This window comes from Oncorhynchus clarkii, chromosome 28 (genome assembly GCF_045791955.1).
Source record: "Oncorhynchus clarkii lewisi isolate Uvic-CL-2024 chromosome 28, UVic_Ocla_1.0, whole genome shotgun sequence".
NCBI classification, from domain to species: Eukaryota; Metazoa; Chordata; class Actinopteri; order Salmoniformes; family Salmonidae; genus Oncorhynchus; species Oncorhynchus clarkii.
This window is the reverse complement of record NC_092174.1, coordinates 24317838-24340168: the sequence shown is the minus strand read 5'-3', so window position 1 is coordinate 24340168 and position 22331 is coordinate 24317838. Positions and strand designations below refer to the sequence as shown.

At 45.8% G+C, this 22331-nt stretch overlaps 1 protein-coding gene across 6 annotated transcripts in view; it reads right to left on the bottom strand.

The window, feature by feature from the left end:
• Positions 1 to 22331, bottom strand: part of LOC139386657 (microtubule-associated protein 4-like) — a 97476-nt gene that overhangs the window by 38971 nt on the left and 36174 nt on the right. For 3 of the 6 annotated variants that reach the window (XM_071132423.1, XM_071132424.1, XM_071132425.1), the window contains exons 3-6: positions 6941 to 7060; positions 6193 to 6285; positions 5835 to 6059; positions 2229 to 3512 (exon numbers count right to left, since the gene is read on the bottom strand). In XM_071132423.1, the coding sequence (XP_070988524.1) occupies positions 2229 to 3512; positions 5835 to 6059; positions 6193 to 6285; positions 6941 to 7060 (1722 nt within the window). The remainder of the gene's footprint in view (positions 1 to 2228; positions 3513 to 5834; positions 6060 to 6192; positions 6286 to 6940; positions 7061 to 22331) is intronic. The other 3 variants (XM_071132426.1, XM_071132427.1, XM_071132428.1) reach the window with 1 other exon arrangement.

The following is a 22331-nucleotide window of genomic DNA, read 5'->3' as shown; positions in this document are numbered from 1 at the left end:
TTATTTAACCAGGTAGGCTAGTTAAGAGCAAGTTCTCATTTACAACTGCGACCTGGCCAAGATAAAGCAAAGCAGTGCGACACAAACAACGACACAGAGTTACACATGGTAATAAACAAACATACAGTCAATAATACAATCCAAAAGGTTTATATAGAGTGTGTGCAAATGAGATAGGATAATGGAGGTAAAGCAATAAATAGGCCATTGTGGTGAAACAATTACAATATAGCAATTAAACACTGGTATGGTAGATGTGCAGAAGATGAGTGTGCAAGTAGAGATACGGGGGTGCAAAGGAGCAAAACAAATAAAATAAATAACAGTATGGGGATGAGGTAGTTGGACGGGCTATTTACAGATGGGCTATGTACATGTGCAGTGATCTGTGAGCTGCTCTGACAGCTGGTGCCTACTGCACAAACCCAGATCACCGGCTATAAAAAGACAAGGGCTGCATGATTTATGTAACTGCAAAAAAGTCCCAGCCATCAATATTGCATTAGGGAGAGGAGGATGGAGAGGGAGGGAGGGAGGGAGAGAGAGATAGGGGAGATGGAAGAAAGAGAAAGAGAGAGAGAGGCAGCAAAACAGAGAGGCTGCTAGGGGGAAAGAAGGAGGTATGAAAAACAAAGATGGTGATTGAGGGAGAAAGTTGTGGGATGAGGATACAGAGGGCAGTAGAGGCCAGTCCCTCACTGTACTGTCCCTCCACACACCAACCCGCCTGCCCGGTCATCTGTAAATAACCCATTAACAGACTGCTGAATGGGGATGGTTGAGTTGAGTAAGGGAATGTGAGGGGTGCAGACAGACAAGCAGTATGCTAACGACTTCCACCATTTGTCAACCAAAAACACCTGTGTCATCAAGGAAGGAGGAACAGCGTCTCTACAACAACCTTACACTGCAGGGTAACAACTTAGGAAAGCAGTGTTAACTTAGCTATCAGTCCTTGGAATCTCCAACCGAGAAACCAAAGTAAGAAGAACCAACACAGAACAGTACAGTCTCTGAACTAGGCCAAACTAACGCTCAAAGCAAACTAGCCAGGAAACGTGCCAGCTTTTTCCTGACATGGACAATATCTCAACAACAGTGAGAGGCAAAGTCCAAGAAATCTTGAACAGAACAAAAACCTGTGGCAAACATTTGTACCAAATAAGGAAATAAATAAACACTGAATTTGACGTCATATTATTCCACTGATGAGAAATCTAAATATTCTCAAAGGCAATAATGGAAATGTGACTCACCTATTTAGCATCATCATCATCATCATCATCATCAGAGCCATCATCAGGAGACGCAGTACATGTGGGTGAGAGAAAAGACAAAACATAGCTGTCAGTCATTTCAGTTTGCCTATTAATCATGCAAACATTTACATGACAACTTATACATCGAGCAATTTGTATTGTATTTTTGATCTTTTTGATCTTGTATGTGTTTTAAAATGGTCAAATTGCATAACTAAGAATTCCAAATAGGAACACTGAGATATTCAAAATGGTTCTGAAAGTGAATTCACAAACACAAGTAGAAAGAGAATGTGAAAGAAAAGCAGTTAGTGACTCCTCAGTCAGCTCATGGCTATTTGAGGAATTAAAAGCATAATTTAGTCAGGGAAAAAGCAATCTCTTGAGAGAAAGAGAGAGAATCACACTGTAAACCAACATCCCTTTGATTAGAGAAGAAAGGTTGAATCAATGTCAAAGAGTTAGGGTGTAGAATTACTCATTGCAATTTAGGATAATGGCATTCAGGGGGGAGAAAGCTAGCTAATTATATCCCAAGAGTGGAGTCACTCAGGAGTCACACACATAGTAATCTACAGAGACAGTAGAGTAAGTAGTATATGATTACAGTGTTAGAAAGGAGAGGGATATGAGGTAAAACGAGCTGGGCAGTTACACAATCAGGTAGGTAGACAGCCACATAGCAATGAATGTGTTATTATCATGATCATCATCATCATCATAACAGCACTACAGAGACTGGCCAGACAGTCAGTCAGGATAAAGGGACTCAAGGCCCAGCCAGTAGGGACTCAGTCAGATGCAGTCAGATTAGCGAATAGTGGTAATTAGTTAGCATGTTACTAACAGTGCTATTAAACACACAATGGCCGAGCAACAGCAGGCCCAGTCCACAGAGAGAGCCATGCACTATAATGTCATCATACACCCCCATACTGATAGATATGTCCCCTCTTCAGTGTCACCAACCTTCCAGCAGGGGGGGCTCTGGCAGCGGTGGCTCCTGGTGCTCTGTGAGTGGCAGTGTAGTGGGGATAAAGGGCGGGGCTGCAGGGTTGAGGCCTGAGCACACTGCAGGGCGGGGACTGTGAGTGTCATGATCAGGCTGGGAGGAGTGGCTAAGCAGTGGAGGAGAAGTGCACTGGAAAGAGGAGGAGGTGGTGGTGTTTGGAGGAAGGCCCTGGGGTGTAGTGGTCTGAGACAGGGCCTGTGGCTGTGAAAAAGGGGTGCTGGCTGAGGGGGTTTGCAGGACAGAGTCTAGGAAAGAGGTCTGTGAGACCTGGGGGCTGAAGCCTGGGGAGCTCTTAGGACCCAGTTGCCTCTGGTCAGTAATAGATGCGTTGGCCTCACGACTACAATGATCAGAGGAGGCTTTGTCAGTGAAGGACAGAGCTGCCTCCTTCTTCTTGGGGGGTAGGACATCTTTAGTGGCTAAGGGAGGGGGCATTTTGAAGTCATCAATACACATGGGTTCATAATGGAGGGGAGCAGAGGCAGTGTTTTTAACAGGAGCCTCAGCCTCCCACTCCATGTTTACCTTGGCTGGAGAAGGTTGCTCAAACATGTTACTAGTGGAAGTGTCTGTTAAGGCAGGGTCCTTGTTGAGGATGTGACTTGGTTTGGGGTTCTCAGTGAGTGGTGGCGAAGTGGAGGTGTGAGAGGGTTTGGTGTCCTCTATAAAACTGCTAAAGGGGTTAGTCTGGGGGTCGGCTATGAGGGAGGAGATGTTCTCTAGGGTTGAGCTTAACGGACCGGAGGCCATCACCATTGCAGACACAGAGGCTGGGGTGGCATGGGGTGTCGTGGGCTCCTGGGGTGTTGGCCCCCACTCCTCTGGCAGCTTCATCCTGCTCTTATTCTTCCTGCCCCTGACCCTACCCCCTCCCCTCCCTCGGATCTCACACTCCCAGCTCTCCTCCTTGCTCGGGGAGGACAGACTCAGCGGGCAGTCCGAGGCTCCGCTCTCTGTCTCGCCCTCCTCCTCCTTCGAGGAGTCCGGAGCCTCTTCCCTGTCCATGAAGTCATACAGCTCCTCTCTGGGCCTCCTTTTCTTCTTCTTTCTCTTCTGCTGCATGCTGCCGCTGTCGACCCCCTCGGTCCCCCTCTCGTCCCCAGAGCCAGTCTCCTGGCCGTGGGGGCTGAGGGGGTCGGAGTTGGGGCTCTCCTCCACTGAATCGCTGGGGGAGAGGCTGAGACCCTCTGAGGCTTGCAGCCCGGACTCACCATCTGCCAAGGGGTTTGGGTTTGTCCAAACTTTTTGATGAGCAGAGAGGAGGAAGGAATGTCACTACCCATAACAAAGAAGACCAAAAACCAATTGCCAATCATCTCCAGAAGAATCTGGGTATATCTTATCTGCTCATAGAAATTCAGACCTACATTTATGAAACTCAACAACTGAGTAGAAAATGATCTTATTAAACTACAAATAAAAACGATTCAATAAATCAAATTGTGACTTGAGTTTTGAGTATGCTACATGAAATGGTGCCTGAGGAAGGACCACAGCATCATCAAGGACCCAACACACCCCAGCTACGAGCTGTTCTCTCCTTTACTGTTGGGGAGACGGTATCACAGAATGAGGTCTGATAACAAGAAACAGTTCCTATCTACAAGCCATCGGACTGCTGAATACTTGAACTGGACTGACCACCTGCACTGACTCTCCACACCTTCGCGCACGCACACACGCATGCACACACACATGCACACACGCATGCACACACACATGCACACACGCACACCACAATTGATGCTACCACTCTTATTTACTATTGCTAATACTGCACAATTGAAACACTTGCCCCCAATCCCCCCTTTCTCTAATACATGTATAAATATTGTACTATAAATCCTACCTTCCTGCATTATATTTATGCTAAATGTTTATTTTCTACTGAGCCATTTACTTTGTTCGTATTCTTATATTTATTATTGTTGTTGCATTGTCGAGAAAGAACCTGCAAGTAAGCATCCTAATAAAACTTAAATAATATTGACACAACCACCACTAGAATTTCTTTACGGCCTGGCCAGTAGGCTAATAGAATGTGACTTTTAGGCTTCTGGATTACATGGTAGCCAGAGAGACAGTTTTTTTGTTTGCTATGTTCCGAGATTGCAGCTGATTGGGTGTGATTCTCTCTGGCAGGGCAGGGGAAGAATGGAGATTGTGCTGACACTGAGCAGTGTGGTGTGTGCTGAATACTCGACAGCACATCGCATGAGTAGATGAGCATATGAGTGAATGTGTAAGTAACTGACATGCTGCAGAACAACAACAGAGGCAGGTCACATGGACAAACACAGATAAACAATGAACCCAGAGGAAGGGGTCATGTGACATGGGGAACCTAGTACAAACACACTGAAGAGGACAATGTTAGTAGTAGACCATATTAACACAAGAAAATCTAAATCATTAAATCATAGAGCATACACACTGAAAAAACATACATGCGGGAACAAACTAAAGATACTACACACATAAAAACATACAGCGCATGTGTTTTTAAATATTTTGTGATAAAGACATTCCAGTGGGAAATTGTCTCTCCATCCATGTTCTTCAGTTAATACTGATGGTATACCCCAATACTTCACATGACAGGGCAGAGAGAAATTAAAAATAATAATACCCTCCCCACTTTAAACCCAATCGTTAATGATAATGGCTTTCTCTCGAAATTGTGTATCCTTGCCCTCCTCTCTAATTGATTGATGGGCTATTTTCCTCAATGTCCTTTGTTGATTATGTTGCCATAAAAAACACATTTGTGCAGGTAGCATTATCATCTATGTTTCATGCAATATTAGTATTTAAAAAGCCAAGAGCACATCGTAGTCCAGAGCCTCAGCCTGGCCTCCTGCCAGAAGACACATTACTCCTAGTCTATGTGGTTGCCTCACTCAGAGAGCAGTATCAAAGGTGGGGAAGGAGCTCATGATAAATCTTTTAAGAAAAATCCTCTATTCCAAATATAACTGAGCACTTAAATTAGGCCTCTAGGAGATTATCTAAGGAAACATTTGTAATAAAGAAGGTTAGGTATCTCATCACAGAATTATTCTTCCTTCTCAAACAAAATTGATATAAAGTCTCAGAAAGGTCTGAGGTATTGCATAATAAACCAAAGATATGGCCGAGGGCTGGAAAGGTCTAGAAGGTTATGCCCTGGTTGTCTGAGAGTGAAAACATCATAATTTAAGCCGGAGCAACACGCGATTTCTGCTCCGATGGCCGCCCCACTAAGAAACAACTAATACTGTACCACTATCTGGCTTTTAACTATAACCTTTGCATTTAGTTTGTAAATAAAAACAGAGGTCTTATACAGTATCGAAAACTTTCCCTTTGGATAAAGATGACTGAAGTCTGGCACTTTGAGGAAGCCTCTAGAAAAAGTGACGGTTACAGTTTACCCCCTGTTCACAGTCAAATCTAAGATCTATCATCATCCAAACGTATTTGATTTCCTAACATTTGATACCATGTTTTAACTGGTGACTGGACCCCTGGACATCCCACCTCAGGCCCCCCATCTAGCTGCTCTGTGTGAGACAACCTCTTACCTGAAGAGTTGTCCTGGGACTGGGTGTTGTGGCCCGGGGCAGAGGGGTATGAGTCGTTGGGCTTAAAGGGGGCCTGGGACTGGGACTGTTTGTGGGGCTCAGAGGCAAACAGAGGAGAGGCTTTCTGAGAGTTGCCCATAGGAGGCATGCCTGTCTGGAATGGAGCCATGCCCCCCATACCTCCTGAACCCATGTTCATATTCATCATCCCTGGCTGGGAGAAACCTGGGAGTGGAATTAAGACACCCAGGTTAATACTATACTTCATGTTATTACTACTCTATTTCGCTATAAGACACAGCGATAAGCACTACATGCTGGTGTTACATAAACACTATACAGTATTGTTAAGCAGTACCCATGAGAGAATCTGGTATGTTGCTGTCCTTCATTCCTTTGTTCTGGTTCCCCCACTGATCACCAGGTATCCCCATCATACTAGACACTGGCCCTAAAGATTAAATAGGGGGGAGAGAGAGAAAGAGAGGGGGAGTGAGAGAATATATATTTGGGATATCAGATGTCAGTTACTAATGAGAGATGAGTACACCACAGACAGAAATCAATAGCCAGACTAAAACCACCAAAGGAGATTGTAATCACATTCACAATCACATAATTCAGTTAACTCTCAGTCAGCCATAAAATATTAATGTCTAGACGGTCTGAGAAGACAAAAACAAGACAACAACAACAGCCTCACTTAAATACAGTCATGTGTTTAACTAGGTGTCCTGCAACACTGTAATGCCCAGTTTACACTGCTAAGAGTGCCCAGGCCGTGCCAGGGATACTTGTCAGTTGTACAACTAGTCAGTTGTACAACTGAATGCATTCAACTGAAATGTATCTTCCACATTTAACCCAACCCCTCTGAATTAAGGGAGCTCTAGGTGCCTAGAAAGCTTACTAGGCTATGCCACAGGGGGATCTTTAGCATCTTAGGCTATTGATGATAACCAAATTGAAAAAGCCTAATGGCAGTAAAATATGACAAGATATAGAAACAGTGGAAACCTGTCTTTCCACAGAATGCATTTTCACAGCCTTTTTGACTTATTGAGCATAAAACACTAGAGGGATAGAAACGGGGGAAAGGGACTCACCTGAAAGGTAGTCAGAATTGACGGCAGACTGTTGTCCAGTTGGACAGGGATGCTTTTCTCCCATTGGTTCCTGCCAGTGCATCCTCGTCCCCATCTGTCCTCCTGGCATCATACTGGATCCTGCATTGAAGACAGGCAAAAAACTGAACATCAAATGTTAGACACAGGACCATATGACCATGTCATGTGACCATGTTAGCCTACAGCACTTAGCTCTGTTGCCCCCTGTCTTAAAGTTAGTGACAGATTTGATCATAGTCGATGGTGCTTAGGGTCCTTTGCACCCGGTCCGGAATTTAAAGCGCAAAGAAAGTTTCAAACGTTTCACAGGTATGATGTACTATCTTTGGTGGATACAGTTTCAGGGGGGGTCCACCATTTTGCCTGGGTCCAGCTCCTGCTAGAGCAAACTGGTGTAGATTGCCTGTGACGTCCTGGAAGAACTAAAAACATCTACTTGGACGTAGAGTCTACTCTCTATGTTAAGATCAACATTTCTCAGTTTCATGATAGTAGTTTAAAATAATGGGAAACGTGAGTTTCTCATTCCTCCACAGTTTGGCTAGGTAACAATACCTGCTGCTGTTTACATCCAACAGTACATTGTTTTTGCCAGCTAGCTATCTGGTGGTTACATAAGAGACAGTTGTGAAGTGACAACAAGCATATCATTACTGGAACCAATTGGTATTGACAAAGTAAATGAAAAATACAGCCAGGCCTACAGTACATACAGCTAGTTAACTCAACCAGTCTGCCTAGCCTGCTTCATTAGTTAGCCAACTACCCTTGTATTGCTAAATTGGTGACTGACCACACTGACAAAGCTTGCCAAGATAATTACCCTCCTGGTTTCAATGTAGGCTACAGTGCCCTCCATAATAAGTATTTGAACACACCTGCATTAAAAAATACCATTTATGATATAAATACCTTAGAATTCAGTGTAGTGTTTTTGTGGACTTTAAAGTTAACTATAGTATAAATACTGTAGTAAAAGAAAACTGTAGTATATACTATAGTAATTAATGTAATGTTTTTACAGATTGTAGACCACTGTAGTATTTACTGTAGTGTTTTGGGGGACTGTACTATACTGTAGTGTTTTTGCAGACATAACGTTTTTTGTGTTTTATTATCTTTTACATAGAAGTGGAGTACTTCGCCTTCAGGAAACCTATTGGAGAAATACTTAAATAGCAAATTTTCCATTACTTTCAGGTTGGACTGCACAGAGAGTTCAGCATTTCTGCTCTTTTCTATAACCTGTAAGGAACACAATAAATGATCTATATCTGGCATGTAGGTTTCTCACATGGGTGACACAAATTGTGATATGGGGATGGGGATGGGAATGGGCAGGGTATATGCAATTAAATACTGTAGTGTTTACTATAGTAAAATAAATGGGTTGAGGTTTTGTGGACTGTATTGTTTTTACGGATATTACTGTAGTATTTACTAGTGTTTTTTTTTGTGGTTAATACTGTAGCATTAGGTATAGTATTCAACATTATGCTACAACATTCTATAGTAAGTACTACACATGATTGATGGATAATACAGTGTGTAGTATAGTATTCTACAGTATTCTACAGTATACTACAGTACTATTATATTCTATAGTAAACTGTAGTATTTTCTGATGTCGGCAGTAAGATCAAAGTTGTTATTTTAGCTATAGGCTACTCCAGAAATGTTGAGTTTTGGACTCCACCTCCAACACCTGACAAACACATTGAAATACAGCCCACCTGGTATAAATTGTCAGTTGATGTCTGGCCTAGACTAGGCTATACTCGAATGCCTCTCAGGGTGCTGTCCCTAAAAACAGCCCTCTCTAGAACATAGCAGAGGGGTGACAGTGACGACAGGGGACAATACAGGACCGTGGGCCGTTACTACGGCTACGCAACCGACCAACCAGATGAGAGTATCTTAGGTTCCGGGTGGCAACCCGTCTGTGTCATAAATTATTGACATCCTCAGCTCAAGCCTAGGGGAACTCACTGTACTCGCTGGTGTTTAGTCCTGTAGGGCTCTGCTGCTTTACCAGCTAGATCCAATCATTCAGCCCCCCGCATACATTCACACTCAACCCCAGAGATATCATTGCACATCAATCTGACCTCTTCTGCTTGAATTGACACAACTTAGCAGGTATTACAAAAATCCCAAAGTCCCAAAGTCATCCATAACCAGGGTTGCAAAGCTACCGGTAATTTACCAAAGTTACGTGAATCTTCAGTAATTTTGGTATTTAACAGAAAATATATGGCAATCTATCGTAGCTTTGGTAATTTATACTTGAATAAATTGTGAAAATGTATTCATATATCACATAAATGTTTTATATGTGTCCATATTGTCCATGAGTTTCTAGTAGATAGGCCATACGATTAAAGAGAAAATAGCCTAATGAATGAACATTTTCTATTAACTCTGCAACTATTGACTTTTCTTTACAACTGCCACCAGTTTGACACCAGTTAAATAAATTAAAGTATATTTACTACTGAAACCCTCATATTAAACACTAATGGTATTCACTAAGTGGATGGTTTGTATTTAGGTTCATATTTTACAGCTTTGTCATAATTCTTTTACATTTTAAAAGCATTTTATTATTTCATATATTTTACATGTGATAAGGCCACACAGAGGGTCAGAGATAATTACAGACACCTGTGATCATTTGAAGTACCCAAAGGGTCTTTCAATAGATTACATAAAATCCTTGAAAGATACCAATATTGTGGTCGTTTACTGGTAAACTTTGAATGTTTCAAGTAATATACCCTCCCTTTGCAACCTTATCCATAATATCAGTGTGTAGGGTCAGATACTGTCCTGAAATGAGACATACAAAACAAGGAGAAATACACACACTCGTCCTAATGTCAAATATGTGCACAACTTTCATGATAACATAAGCATATTCGAAAGAGTCAGGGAATTAAGATGTAAGTCCCAGTGCATTGAGTTGCTCAGCAACAGCAGCCTCTGGGGACCATCAAGGTGTTGGTCCTCTTGGTACGTTCCATGCAGCACTTCCGCCTCTCCTCAAAACCCTTTAAGTGCCAACACAGTCCAAAAACCACACCCACATTCCCACCGCCCTAGCATCACCCTGGCCGGGCTGGCACAGTGTCTGACCCGACATCAGTCCTGACACGCAAAACATGGCAGAGACTTCCCTGGCATAGGAGCCCAGAGTTTCCTATTCCCCAGAGGATGGCATGGAACCAACTGAACCTGGGCTAACAATAACACACGGATCTTAGAATACACCAAAACATTTGATCAGACAACTAATGCAGTAGACTGCAGCCAGAGCTCAGTCACAGCTAACTATAAATTGTTTAGCTTTACATGAGTTGTAGTCAATGATGTGTATAAACCCTGGATTGGTGATGCTATGTATTGGGCAATGAGAGGCGTTAAAGCCACCCGTCGGCAATATTGGCACTGCCCAGAAGAAGCAATTTCTCCATAGAAATTAACGGAATTCTACACTTTTTCAATTCAAATGTTTCAAGGACAAAATTACATGTATTTAAGTATTTTTGTTGTTGTAGTGGTTACAATAATATACCAATTTTCAAAAAAGTATACTTCAAGGATTTTTGTTACATATATATATATATATACACATATATACATATATTTTTTTATTTTTGTTTAGAGCACATAAAAGTTTGCATGTGTCTGTTTAAAAGTGATAATGCCCAAGAAGCCGGTGTTTGGAAGATATATTGGCGTGGGTGTGTCTCGGCCCGGCAAACCGTGCCAATGTATCCTCCAAACACTGGCTTCAAGGGTATTATCAATTTTATACAACGGGTTACCAATATATTCAAAAATTATTGACATATATTCATTAAAAATCTTGTTTTGATGAATTTATTCATACTATGTCATCCTTCCACAAGATATTGTCATGTACTGTCATGTTGTCTTGTCTCTGTCCTTTCCCTTCACCCTGTCTCCCTCTGCTGGTCGTGTTAGGTTACCTTTTCTCCCCCGCTTTCCCCCAGCTGTCCCTTGTCTCCTCTAACTACCCATTCACCCCGTTCCCCACCTGTTCCCTTTTTTCCCTCTGATTAGGTCCCTATATCTCTCTCTGTTTCTGCTCCTGTCCTTGTCGGATTCTTGTTTGTTTGTGTCATTCATGCCTGAACCAGACTGTCGTCATGTTTGCTGTAACCTTGTCCTGTCCTGTCGGAATCTGCCGGTCCATCTGAGCCTACCTATGTTTGGTAATTAAAGAAGCTCTGTTTAAGTTGATTCGCTTTTGGGTCCTCATTCACTCACCGTAACAGAAGAATCCGACCAAGAATGGACCCAGCGACTTCGGATCCTCTCCACTCAGCCGTCGAGATCCAGGGAGCGATGCTAGGCAGACACAAGCAGGAATTGTCTGCTGCTCGACATGCCGTTGAGACCCTGGCCACCCAAGTCTCCAACCTCACAGAACAGGTTCACCATCTCCGCCTCGATCCACCGGCCACTTCCAGGGCTTTCGAATCTCCGGAGCCCAGAATCAATAACCCGCCGTGTTACTCTGGGGAGCCCACTGAATGCCGCTCGTTCCTCACCCAGTGTGATATTGTGTTTTCTCTCCAGCCCAACACTTACTCCAGGAGCACTGCTCGTGTCGCCTACGTCATATCTCTCCTTATTGGACGGGCTCGTGAGTGGGGCACGGCAATCTGGGAGGCAAGGGCTGAGTGTACTAACCAGTATCAAGACTTTAAGGAGGAGATGATACGGGTTTTTGATCGATCTGTTTTTGGGGAGGAGGCTTCCAGGGCCCTGTCTTCCCTATGTCAAGGCAATCGATCCATAACAGACTACTCTATTGAGTTTCGCACTCTTGCTGTCTCCAGTGGCTGGAACGAGCCGGCCTTGCTCGCTCGTCTTCTGGAGGGTTTCCGCGCAGAGGTAAAGGATGAGATTCTCTCCCGGGAGGTTCCTTCCAGCGTGGATTCCTTGATTGAACTCGCTATTCGCATTGAGCGACGGGTTGATCTTCGTCACCGAGCTCGTGGAAAGGAGCTCGCGCTCTCCGTCGCCTCCCTCTCCGCATCACTACCATCTTCCTCTGCCGGCTCGGGTGCTGAGCCCATGCAGCTGGGAGGTATCCGCATCTCGACTGAGGAGAGGGAACGGAGAATCACCAACCGCCTCTGTCTCTATTGCGGTTCCGCTGGTCATTTTGTCACTTCATGTCCAGTAAAAGGCCAGAGCTCGTCAGTAAGCGGAGGGCTACTGGTGAGCGCTACTACTCCTGTCTCTCCTTCAAGATCCTGCACTACCTTGTCGGTCCATCTACGCTGGACCGGTTCGTCAGCTTCCTGCAGTGCCTTAATAGACTCTGGGGCGGAGGGCTGTTTTATGGACGAGACCTGGGCTCGGGAACATGACATTCCTCTCAGACAGTTAAAGGAGCCCACGGCCTTGTTCGCCCTGGATGGTAGTCCTCTCCCCAGGATTCAGCGTGAGACGCTACCTTTAACCCTCACTGTTTCTGGTAATCATAGTGAAACCATTTCTTTTTTAATTTTTCGTTCACCTTTTACACCTGTTGTTTTGGGCCATCCCTGGCTAGTTTGTCATAATCCTTCCATTAATTGGTCTAGTAATTCTATCCTCTCCTGGAACGTCTCTTGTCATGTGAAATGTTTAATGTCTGCTATCCCTCCTGTTTCCTCTGTCTCTTCTTCACAGGAGGAGCCTGGTGATTTGACAGGGGTGCCGGAGGAATATCACGATCTGCGCACGGTGTTCAGTCGGTCCAGGGCCACCTCTCTTCCTCCACACCGGTCGTATGATTGTAGTATTGATCTCCTTCCGGGAACCACCCCCCCCCGGGGTAGACTATACTCTCTGTCGGCTCCCGAACGTAAGGCTCTCGAAGATTATTTGTCTGTAGCTCTTGACGCCGGTACCATAGTCCCCTCCTCCTCTCCCGCCGGAGCGGGGTTTTTTTTTGTCAAGAAGAAGGACGGGTCTCTGCGCCCCTGCATAGATTATCGAGGGCTGAATGACATAACAGTGAAGAATCGTTATCCGCTTCCTCTTATGTCTTCAGCCTTCGAGATCCTGCAGGGAGCCAGGTTTTTCACTAAGTTGGACCTTCGTAACGCTTACCATCTCGTGCGCATCAGGGAGGGGGACGAGTGGAAGACGGCGTTTAACACTCCGTTAGGGCACTTTGAATACCGGGTTCTTCCTTTCGGCCTCGCTAACGCTCCAGCTGTCTTTCAGGCATTAGTCAATGATGTCCTGAGAGACATGCTGAACATCTTTGTTTTCGTTTACCTTGACGATATCCTGATTTTTTCACCGTCACTCCAGATTCATGTTCAGCACGTTCGACGTGTCCTCCAGCGCCTTTTAGAGAATTGTCTTTTTGTGAAGGCTGAGAAGTGCACTTTTCATGCCTCCTCCGTCACATTTCTCGGTTCTGTTATTTCCGCTGAAGGCATTAAGATGGATCCCGCTAAGGTCCAAGCTGTCATTGATTGGCCCGTCCCTAAGTCACGCGTCGAGCTGCAGCGCTTTCTCGGCTTCGCGAACTTCTATCGTCGTTTCATCCGTAATTTCGGTCAGGTGGCAGCTCCTCTCACAGCCCTTACTTCTGTCAAGACGTGCTTTAAGTGGTCCGTTTCCGCCCAGGGAGCTTTTGATCTCCTCAAGAATCGTTTTACATCCGCTCCTATCCTTGTTACACCTGACGTCTCTAGACAGTTCGTTGTCGAGGTTGACGCGTCAGAGGTGGGAGTGGGAGCCATCCTTTCTCAGCGCTCCCTCTCTGACGACAAGGTCCACCCATGCGCGTATTTTTCTCATCGCCTGTCGCCGTCGGAACGTAACTATGATGTGGGTAACCGCGAACTGCTCGCCATCCGGTTAGCCCTAGGCGAATGGCGACAGTGGTTGGAGGGGGCGACCGTTCCTTTTGTCGTTTGGACTGACCATAGGAACCTTGAGTACATCCGTTCTGCCAAACGACTTAATGCGCGTCAGGCGCGTTGGGCGCTGTTTTTCGCTCGTTTCGAGTTCGTGATTTCTTATCGTCCGGGCTCTAAGAACACCAAGCCTGATGCTTTGTCTCGTCTCTTCAGTTCTTCAGTAGCCTCCACTGACCCCGAGGGGATTCTCCCTGAGGGGCGTGTTGTCGGGTTGACTGTCTGGGGAATTGAGAGGCAGGTAAAGCAAGCACTCACTCAAACTCCGTCGCCGCGCGCTTGTCCTAGGAACCTTCTTTTCGTTCCCGTTCCTACTCGTCTGGCCGTTCTTCAGTGGGCTCACTCTGCCAAGTTAGCCGGCCACCCTGGCGTTCGGGGTACGCTTGCTTCCATTCGCCAGCGTTTCTGGTGGCCCACCCGGGAGCATGACACGCGTCGTTTCGTGGCTGCTTGTTCGGTCTGCGCGCAGACTAAGTCCGGTAACTCTCCTCCTGCCGGCCGTCTCAGGCCGCTTCCTATTCCCTCTCGACCGTGGTCTCACATCGCCTTAGATTTTGTCACCGGACTGCCTTCGTCAGCGGGGAAGACTGTTATTCTTACGGTTGTCGATAGGTTCTCTAAGGCGGCTCATTTCATTCCCCTTGCTAAGCTTCCTTCTGCTAAAGAGACGGCACAAATCATCATCGAGAATGTTTTCAGAATTCATGGCCTTCCGTCAGACGTCGTTTCGGACAGAGGTCCGCAATTCACGTCTCAATTTTGGAGGGAGTTTTGCCGTTTGATTGGGGCTTCCGTCAGTCTCTCTTCCGGCTTTCACCCCCAGTCTAACGGTCAAGCAGAACGGGCCAATCAGACTATTGGTCGCATCTTACGCAGTCTTTCTTTTCGCAACCCTGCGTCTTGGTCAGAACAGCTCCCCTGGGCAGAATACGCCCACAACTCGCTTCCTTCGTCTGCGACCGGGCTATCTCCTTTTCAGAGTAGCCTCGGGTACCAGCCTCCGTTGTTCTCATCTCAGTTCGCCGAGTCCAGCGTCCCCTCCGCTCAGGCTTTTGTCCAACGTTGCGAGCGCACCTGGAAGAGGGTCAGGTCTGCACTTTGCCGTTATAGGGCGCAGACTGTGAGAGCTGCTAATAAGCGTAGAACTAAGAGCCCTAGATATTGTCGCGGTCAGAGAGTTTGGCTCTCCACTCAGAACCTTCCCCTTAAGACGGCTTCTCGCAAGTTGACCCCGCGGTTCATTGGTCCATTCCGTATCTCTCAGGTCATTAATCCTGTCGCAGTGCGACTTCTTCTTCCGCGATATCTTCGTCGCGTCCACCCGGTCTTCCATGTCTCCTGTGTTAAGCCCGTTCTTCGCGCCCCCGCTCGTCTTCCCCCCCCCCCCCCCCATCCTTGTCGAGGGCGCACCTATCTACAGGGTCCGTAAAATCTTGGACATGCGTCCTCGGGGCCGTGGTCATCAGTACCTAGTTGACTGGGAGGGGTACGGTCCTGAGGAGAGGAGTTGGGTTCCCTCTCGGGACGTGCTGGACCGTGCGCTGATTGATGATTTCCTCCGTTGCCGCCAGGTTTCCTCCTCGAGTGCGCCAGGAGGCGCTCGGTGAGTGGGGGGGTACTGTCATGTACTGTCATGTTGTCTTGTCTCTGTCCTTTCCCTTCACCCTGTCTCCCTCTGCTGGTCGTGTTAGGTTACCTTTTCTCCCCCGCTTTCCCCCAGCTGTCCCTTGTCTCCTCTAACTACCCATTCACCCCGTTCCCCACCTGTTCCCTTTTTTCCCTCTGATTAGGTCCCTATATCTCTCTCTGTTTCTGCTCCTGTCCTTGTCGGATTCTTGTTTGTTTGTGTCATTCATGCCTGAACCAGACTGTCGTCATGTTTGCTGTAACCTTGTCCTGTCCTGTCGGAATCTGCCGGTCCATCTGAGCCTACCTATGTTTGGTAATTAAAGAAGCTCTGTTTAAGTTGATTCGCTTTTGGGTCCTCATTCACTCACCGTAACAGATATAGTCCAGACACAAATCTAGGGTTGCTATCCAAGCTGGCTGGTCATTGGTTCTATCTGTTCGGTTGCTAGAGACGCGACTCAGTTGTTCATTCTTTTCGTTCTGTATTTATGGACGTGACTCAGTCATTCGTTCTAAATGTTCCATTGCCATACTGACTGGCAGTGTTCTTAACCCTTGCTTGCTAGCTAACCAACTAAGGCTAACTTACAGTCACGTCAAAAAGTGCAGCCCGGATAACAGCAAAGTAGATGTATTTGCATTAGTTTAAGCTCTTTTCTAGTGACATTTATTTGGATACATCCATAACAATGAGCTAATGAGGTGCAATTTCACCTGGCATAGAAAATATGCTTATTCGTCAGGACACTGTTGTTCAGAGGAGCTAGCCAACAACACAGCTATCACTTCAAGAGGTTTTTCCTTTATTTTTACTATTTTCTACATTGTAGAATAATAGTGAAGACATCAAAACTATGAAATAACACATATGTAATCACGTAGTAAACAAAAAAAGTGTTCAACAAATCAAAATTTATTTTAGATTTTAGATTCGTCAAAGTAACCACCCATTGCCTTGATGACAACTTTGCACACTCTTGGCATTCTCTCAACCTGCTTCATCTGGAATGCTTTTCCAAAAGTCTTGAAGGAGTCACCACATATGCTGAGCACTTGTTGGCTACTTTTCCTTCACTCTGCGGTCATACTCATCCCAAACCACCTCAATTGGGTTGAGGTCGGGTGATTGTGGAGGCCAGGTCATCTGATGCAGCACTCTCACACCATCACTCTCCTTCTTGGTCAAATAGCCCTTACACAGCCTGGAGGTGTGTTGGGTCATTGTCCTGTTGAAAAACAAATGATAGTCCCACTAAGCGCAAACCAGGTGGGATGGCGTATCGCTGCAAAATGCTGTGGTAGCCATGCTGGTTAAGTGTGCCTTGAATTCTAAATAAATCACAGACAGTGTCACAAGCAAAGCACCCCCACACCATCACACCTCCTCCTCCATGCTTCACGGTGGGAACCACACAGAGATAATTCATTCACTTACCTACGCGGAGATCATTCGTTCACCTACTCTGCGTCTCACAAAGACACAGTGATTGGAACAAAAAATCTCAAATTTGGACTCATCAGACCAAAGGACAGATTTACACCGATCTAATGTCCATTGCTTGTGTTTCTAGGTCCAAGCAGGTCTTTTCTGCTTATTGGTGTCCTTTAGTAGAGGTTTCAAGCAGTCTCCTCTGAACAATTGATGTTGAGATTTGTCTGTTACTTGATCTCTGTGAAGCATTTATTTGGGTTGTAATTTCTGAGGCTGGTAACTCTAATGAACTTATCCTCTGCAGCAGAGGTAACTCTGGGTCTTCCATTCCTGTGGCTTTCCTCAGAGAGTTTTATCATACTGTTTTTATTTATTTAATTTTCTGCTTTTTTGCACACCAGTATCTCTACCTGCACATGACCATCTGATCATGTATCACTCCAGTGTTAATCTGCTAAATTGTAATTATTCACCTACCTCCTCATGCCTTTTGCACACAGTGTATATATACTTCCTTTTTTCTACTGTGTTATTGACTTTACTCCATGTGTAAGTCTGTGTTATCTGTTCACACTGCTATACTTTATCTTGGCCAGGTCGCAGTAAATGAGAACTTGTTCTCAACTAGCCTACCTGGTTATATAAAGGTGAAATAAAAATAAAATAAAAATCATAGCGCTTTATGGTTTTTGAAGCTGCACTTGAAGAAACTTTCAAAGTTCTTGAAATGTTCCAGATTGACTCACGTTCATGTCTTACAGTAATATTGGACTGTCATTTCTCTTTGCTTATTTGAGCTGTTCTTGACATGGACTTGGTCTTTTACCAAATAGGCTCTCTTCTGTATACCACTCCTACCTTGTCACAACACAACTAATTGGCTTAAACGCATTAAGAAGGAAAAATCACAAATGAACAAGGCACACATGTTAATTGAAATGCATTCCAGCTGACTACCCCATGAAGCTGGTTGAGAGAATGCCAAGACCAAGAGTGTGCAAAGCTGTCATCAAGGCAAAGGATGGCTACTTTGAAGAATCTAAAATCTAAAATATATTTAGATATATAACACTTTTTTGGTTACTACATAATTCCATACATGTTATTTCATAGTTTAAAATAATAATAATAATAAGTTATTTCAGTTAACCTTTATTCAATTAGTTGTGTTGTGACAAGGTAGGAGTGGTATACAAGAGAGCCTATTTGGTAAAAGACCAAGTCCATGTCAAGAACAGCTCAAATAAGCAAAGAGAAATGACAGTCCAATATTACTGTAAGACATGAACGTGAGTCAATCTGGAACATTTCAAGAACTTTGAAAGTTTCTTCAAGTGCAGCTTCAAAAACCATAAAGCGCTATGATTTTTATTTTATTTTTATTTCACCTTTATATAACCAGGTAGGCTAGTTGAGAACAAGTTCTCATTTACTGCGAACTGGCCAAGATAAAGTATAGCAGTGTGAACAGATAACACAGACTTACACATGGAGTAAAGTCAATAACACAGTAGAAAAAAGGAAGTATATATACACTGTGTGCAAAAGGCATGAGGAGGTAGGTGAATAATTACAATTTAGCAGATTAACACTGGAGTGATACATGATCAGATGGTCATGTGCAGGTAGAGATACTGGTGTGCAAAAAAGCAGAAAATTAAATAAATAAAAACAGTATGATAAAACTCTCTGAGGAAAGCCACAGGAATGGAAGACCCAGAGTTACCTCTGCTGCAGAGGATAAGTTCATTAGAGTTACCAGCCTCAGAAATTACAACCCAAATAAATGCTTCACAGAGATCAAGTAACAGACAAATCTCAACATCAATTGTTCAGAGGAGACTGCTTGAAACCTCTACTAAAGGACACCAATAAGCAGAAAAGACCTGCTTGGACCTAGAAACACAAGCAATGGACATTAGATCGGTGTAAATCTGTCCTTTGGTCTGATGAGTCCAAATTTGAGATTTTTTGTTCCAATCACTGTGTCTTTGTGAGACGCAGAGTAGGTGAACGAATGATCTCCGCGTAGGTAAGTGAATGAATTATCTCTGTGTGGTTCCCACCGTGAAGCATGGAGGAGGAGGTGTGATGGTGTGGGGGTGCTTTGCTTGTGACACTGTCTGTGATTTATTTAGAATTCAAGGCACACTTAACCAGCATGGCTACCACAGCATTTTGCAGCGATACGCCATCCCACCTGGTTTGCGCTTAGTGGGACTATCATTTGTTTTTCAACAGGACAATGACCCAACACACCTCCAGGCTGTGTAAGAGGCTATTTGACCAAGAAGGAGAGTGATGGTGTGAGAGTGCTGCATCAGATGACCTGGCCTCCACAATCACCCGACCTCAACCCAATTGAGGTGGTTTGGGATGGTATGACCGCAGAGTGAAGGAAAAGTAGCCAACAAGTGCTCAGCATATGTGGTGACTCCTTCAAGACTTTGGAGAAGCATTCCAGATGAAGCAGGTTGAGAATGCCGGAGTTGCAAAGTTGTCATCAAGGCAATGGGTGGTTACTTTGACGAATCTAAAATCTAAAATAAATTTTGATTTGTTGAACACTTTTTTTGTTTACTACGTGATTACATATGTGTTATTTCATAGTTTTGATGTCTTCACTACTATTCTACAATGTAGAAAATAGTAAAAATAAAGGAAAAACCTCTTGAAGTGATAGCTGTGTTGTTGGCTAGCTCCTCTGAACAACAGTGTCCTGACGAATAAGCATATTTTCTATGCCAGGTGAAATTGCACCTCATTAGCTCATTGTTATGGATGTATCCAAATAAATGTCACTAGAAAAGAGCTTAAACTAATGCAAATCCATTCTACTTTGCTGTTATCCGGGCTGCTACTTTTTGACGTGACTGTAAGTTAGCCTTAGTTGGTTAGCTAGCAAGCAAGGGTTAAGAACACTGCCAGTCAGTATGGGCAATGGAACATTTAGAACGGAATGCACTGAGTCACGTCCATAAATATCAGAACGAAAAAGAATGAACAACTGAGTCTGCGTCTCTAGCAACCGAACAGATAGAACCAATGACCAGCCAGCTTGGATAGCAACCCTAGATTTGTGTCTGGACTATATCTGTTACGGTGAGTGAATGAGGACCCAAAAGCGAATTAACTTAAACAGAGCTTCCTTAATTACCAAACATAGGTAGGCTCAGATGGACCGGCAGATTCCGACAGGACAGGACAAGGTTACAGCAAACATGACGACAGTCTGGTTCAGGCATGAATGACACAAACAAACAAGAATCCGACAAGGACAGGAGCAGAAACAGAGAGAGATATAGGGACCTAATCAGAGGGAAAAAGGGAACAGGTGGGGAACGGGGTGAATGGGTAGTTAGAGGAGACAAGGGACAGCTGGGGAAAGCGGGGGAGAAAAGGTAACCTAACACGACCAGCAGAGGGAGACAGGGTGAAGGGAAAGGACAGAGACAAGACAACATGACAGTGACATGACAGTACCCCCCCACTCACCGAGCGCCTCCTCGGCGCACTTCGAGGAGGAAACCTGGCGGCAACGGAGGAAATCATCAATGAGCGCACGGTCCAGCACGTCCCTTAGAGGGAACGCAACTCCTCTCCTCAGGACCTGCACCCCTCCCAGTCAACTAGGTACTGATGACCACGGCCCCGAGGACGCATGTCCAAGATTTCACGGACCCTGTAGGATGGGTGCGCCCTCGACAAGGATGGGGGGGGGGGAAGACGAGCGGGGGCGGCGAAGAACGGGCTGAGCACAGGAGACATGGAAGACCGGGTGGACGCGACGAAGATATCGCGGAAGAAGAAGTCGCACTGCGACAGGATTAATGACCTGAGGAGATCCGGAATGGACCAATGAACCGCGGGGTCAACTTGCGAGAAGCCGTCTTAAGGGGAAGGTTCTGAGGTGGAGAGCCAAAGTCTCTCTGACCGCGACAATATCTAGGGCTCTTAGTTCTACGCTTATTAGCAGCTCTCACAGTCTGCGCCCTATAACGGCAAAGTGCAGACCTGACCCTCTTCCAGGTGCGCTCGCAACGTTGGACAAAAGCCTGAGCGGAGGGGACGCTGCGACTCGGCGAACTGAGATGAGAACAACGGGAGGCTGGTACCCGAGGCTACTCTGAAAAGGAGATAGCCCGGTCGCAGACGAAGGAGGCGGGTCGCTGGGCGCATTCTGCCCCAGGGAGCTGTTCTGACCAAGACGCCAGGGTTGCGAAAAGAAGAGACTGCGTAAGATGCGACCCGGATGGTCTGGATTGGCCCGTGTGTGCGATCGTTAGACTGGGGGGGTGAGCAGCGGCGAAGCAAAGCACGGGAGGCCCAATCGCAGATCGGACAAGACTCCCTGCGGAATCGAGACGTGAGGTCGCGGACCTCTGTCCGAGAACGACGTCTCGACGGAAGGCCATGAAGTCTGAAAACATTCTCAGATGATGATTTGTGCCGTCTCTTTAGCAGAAGGAAGCTTAGCAAGGGGAATGAAATGAGCCGCCTTAGAGAAGCCTATCGACAACCGTGCAGGATTGACAGTTCTTCCCCGCTGACGAAGGGCATGTCGGTGACAAAATCTAAGGCGAGGTGAGACCACGGTCGAGAGGGAATAGGAAGCGGCCTGAGACGGCCGGCAGGAGGAGAGATTATCCGGACGTGAGTCCTGCGCGCAGACCGAACAAGCAGCCACGAAACGACGCGTGTCATGCTACCCGGGCGTGCAGGACCAGAAACGCTGGCGAATGGAAGCAAGCGTACCCCGAACGCCAGGGTGGCCGGCTGACTTGGCAAGAGCTAGAGGCCCACTGAAGAACGGCCAGACGAGTAGGAACGGGAACGAGAAGGAGAAGGTTCCTAGGACAAGCGCGCGGGCGGCGGCTTGAGTGAGTGCTTGCTTTACCTGCCTCTCAATTGCCCCAGACAGTGAGACCCGACAACACGCCCCTCAGGGAGGAATCCCCTCGAGGGTCGGTGGAGGCTACTGAAGAACTGAAGAGACGAGACGAAGCATCAGGCTTGGCGTTCTTAGAGCCCGGACGATAAGAAATCACGAACTCGAAACGAGCGAGAGAGCAAGCGCCCACGCGCCTGACGCGCATTAAGTCGTTTGGCGCAGAACGGATATGCACCCAAGGTTCCTATGGTCAGTCCAAACGACAAAAGGAGCGGCCAGACCCCCCTCCAACCACTGTCGCCATTCGCCTCAGGGCTAACCGGATGGCGAGCAGTTCGCGGTTCTTCCCACATCATAGTTACGTTCCCGACGGCGACAGGCGATGATGAAAATACGCGCATGGGTGGACCTTGTCGTCAGAGAGGGACGCGTGAGAGAAGGATGGCTCCCACTCCCACCTCTGAC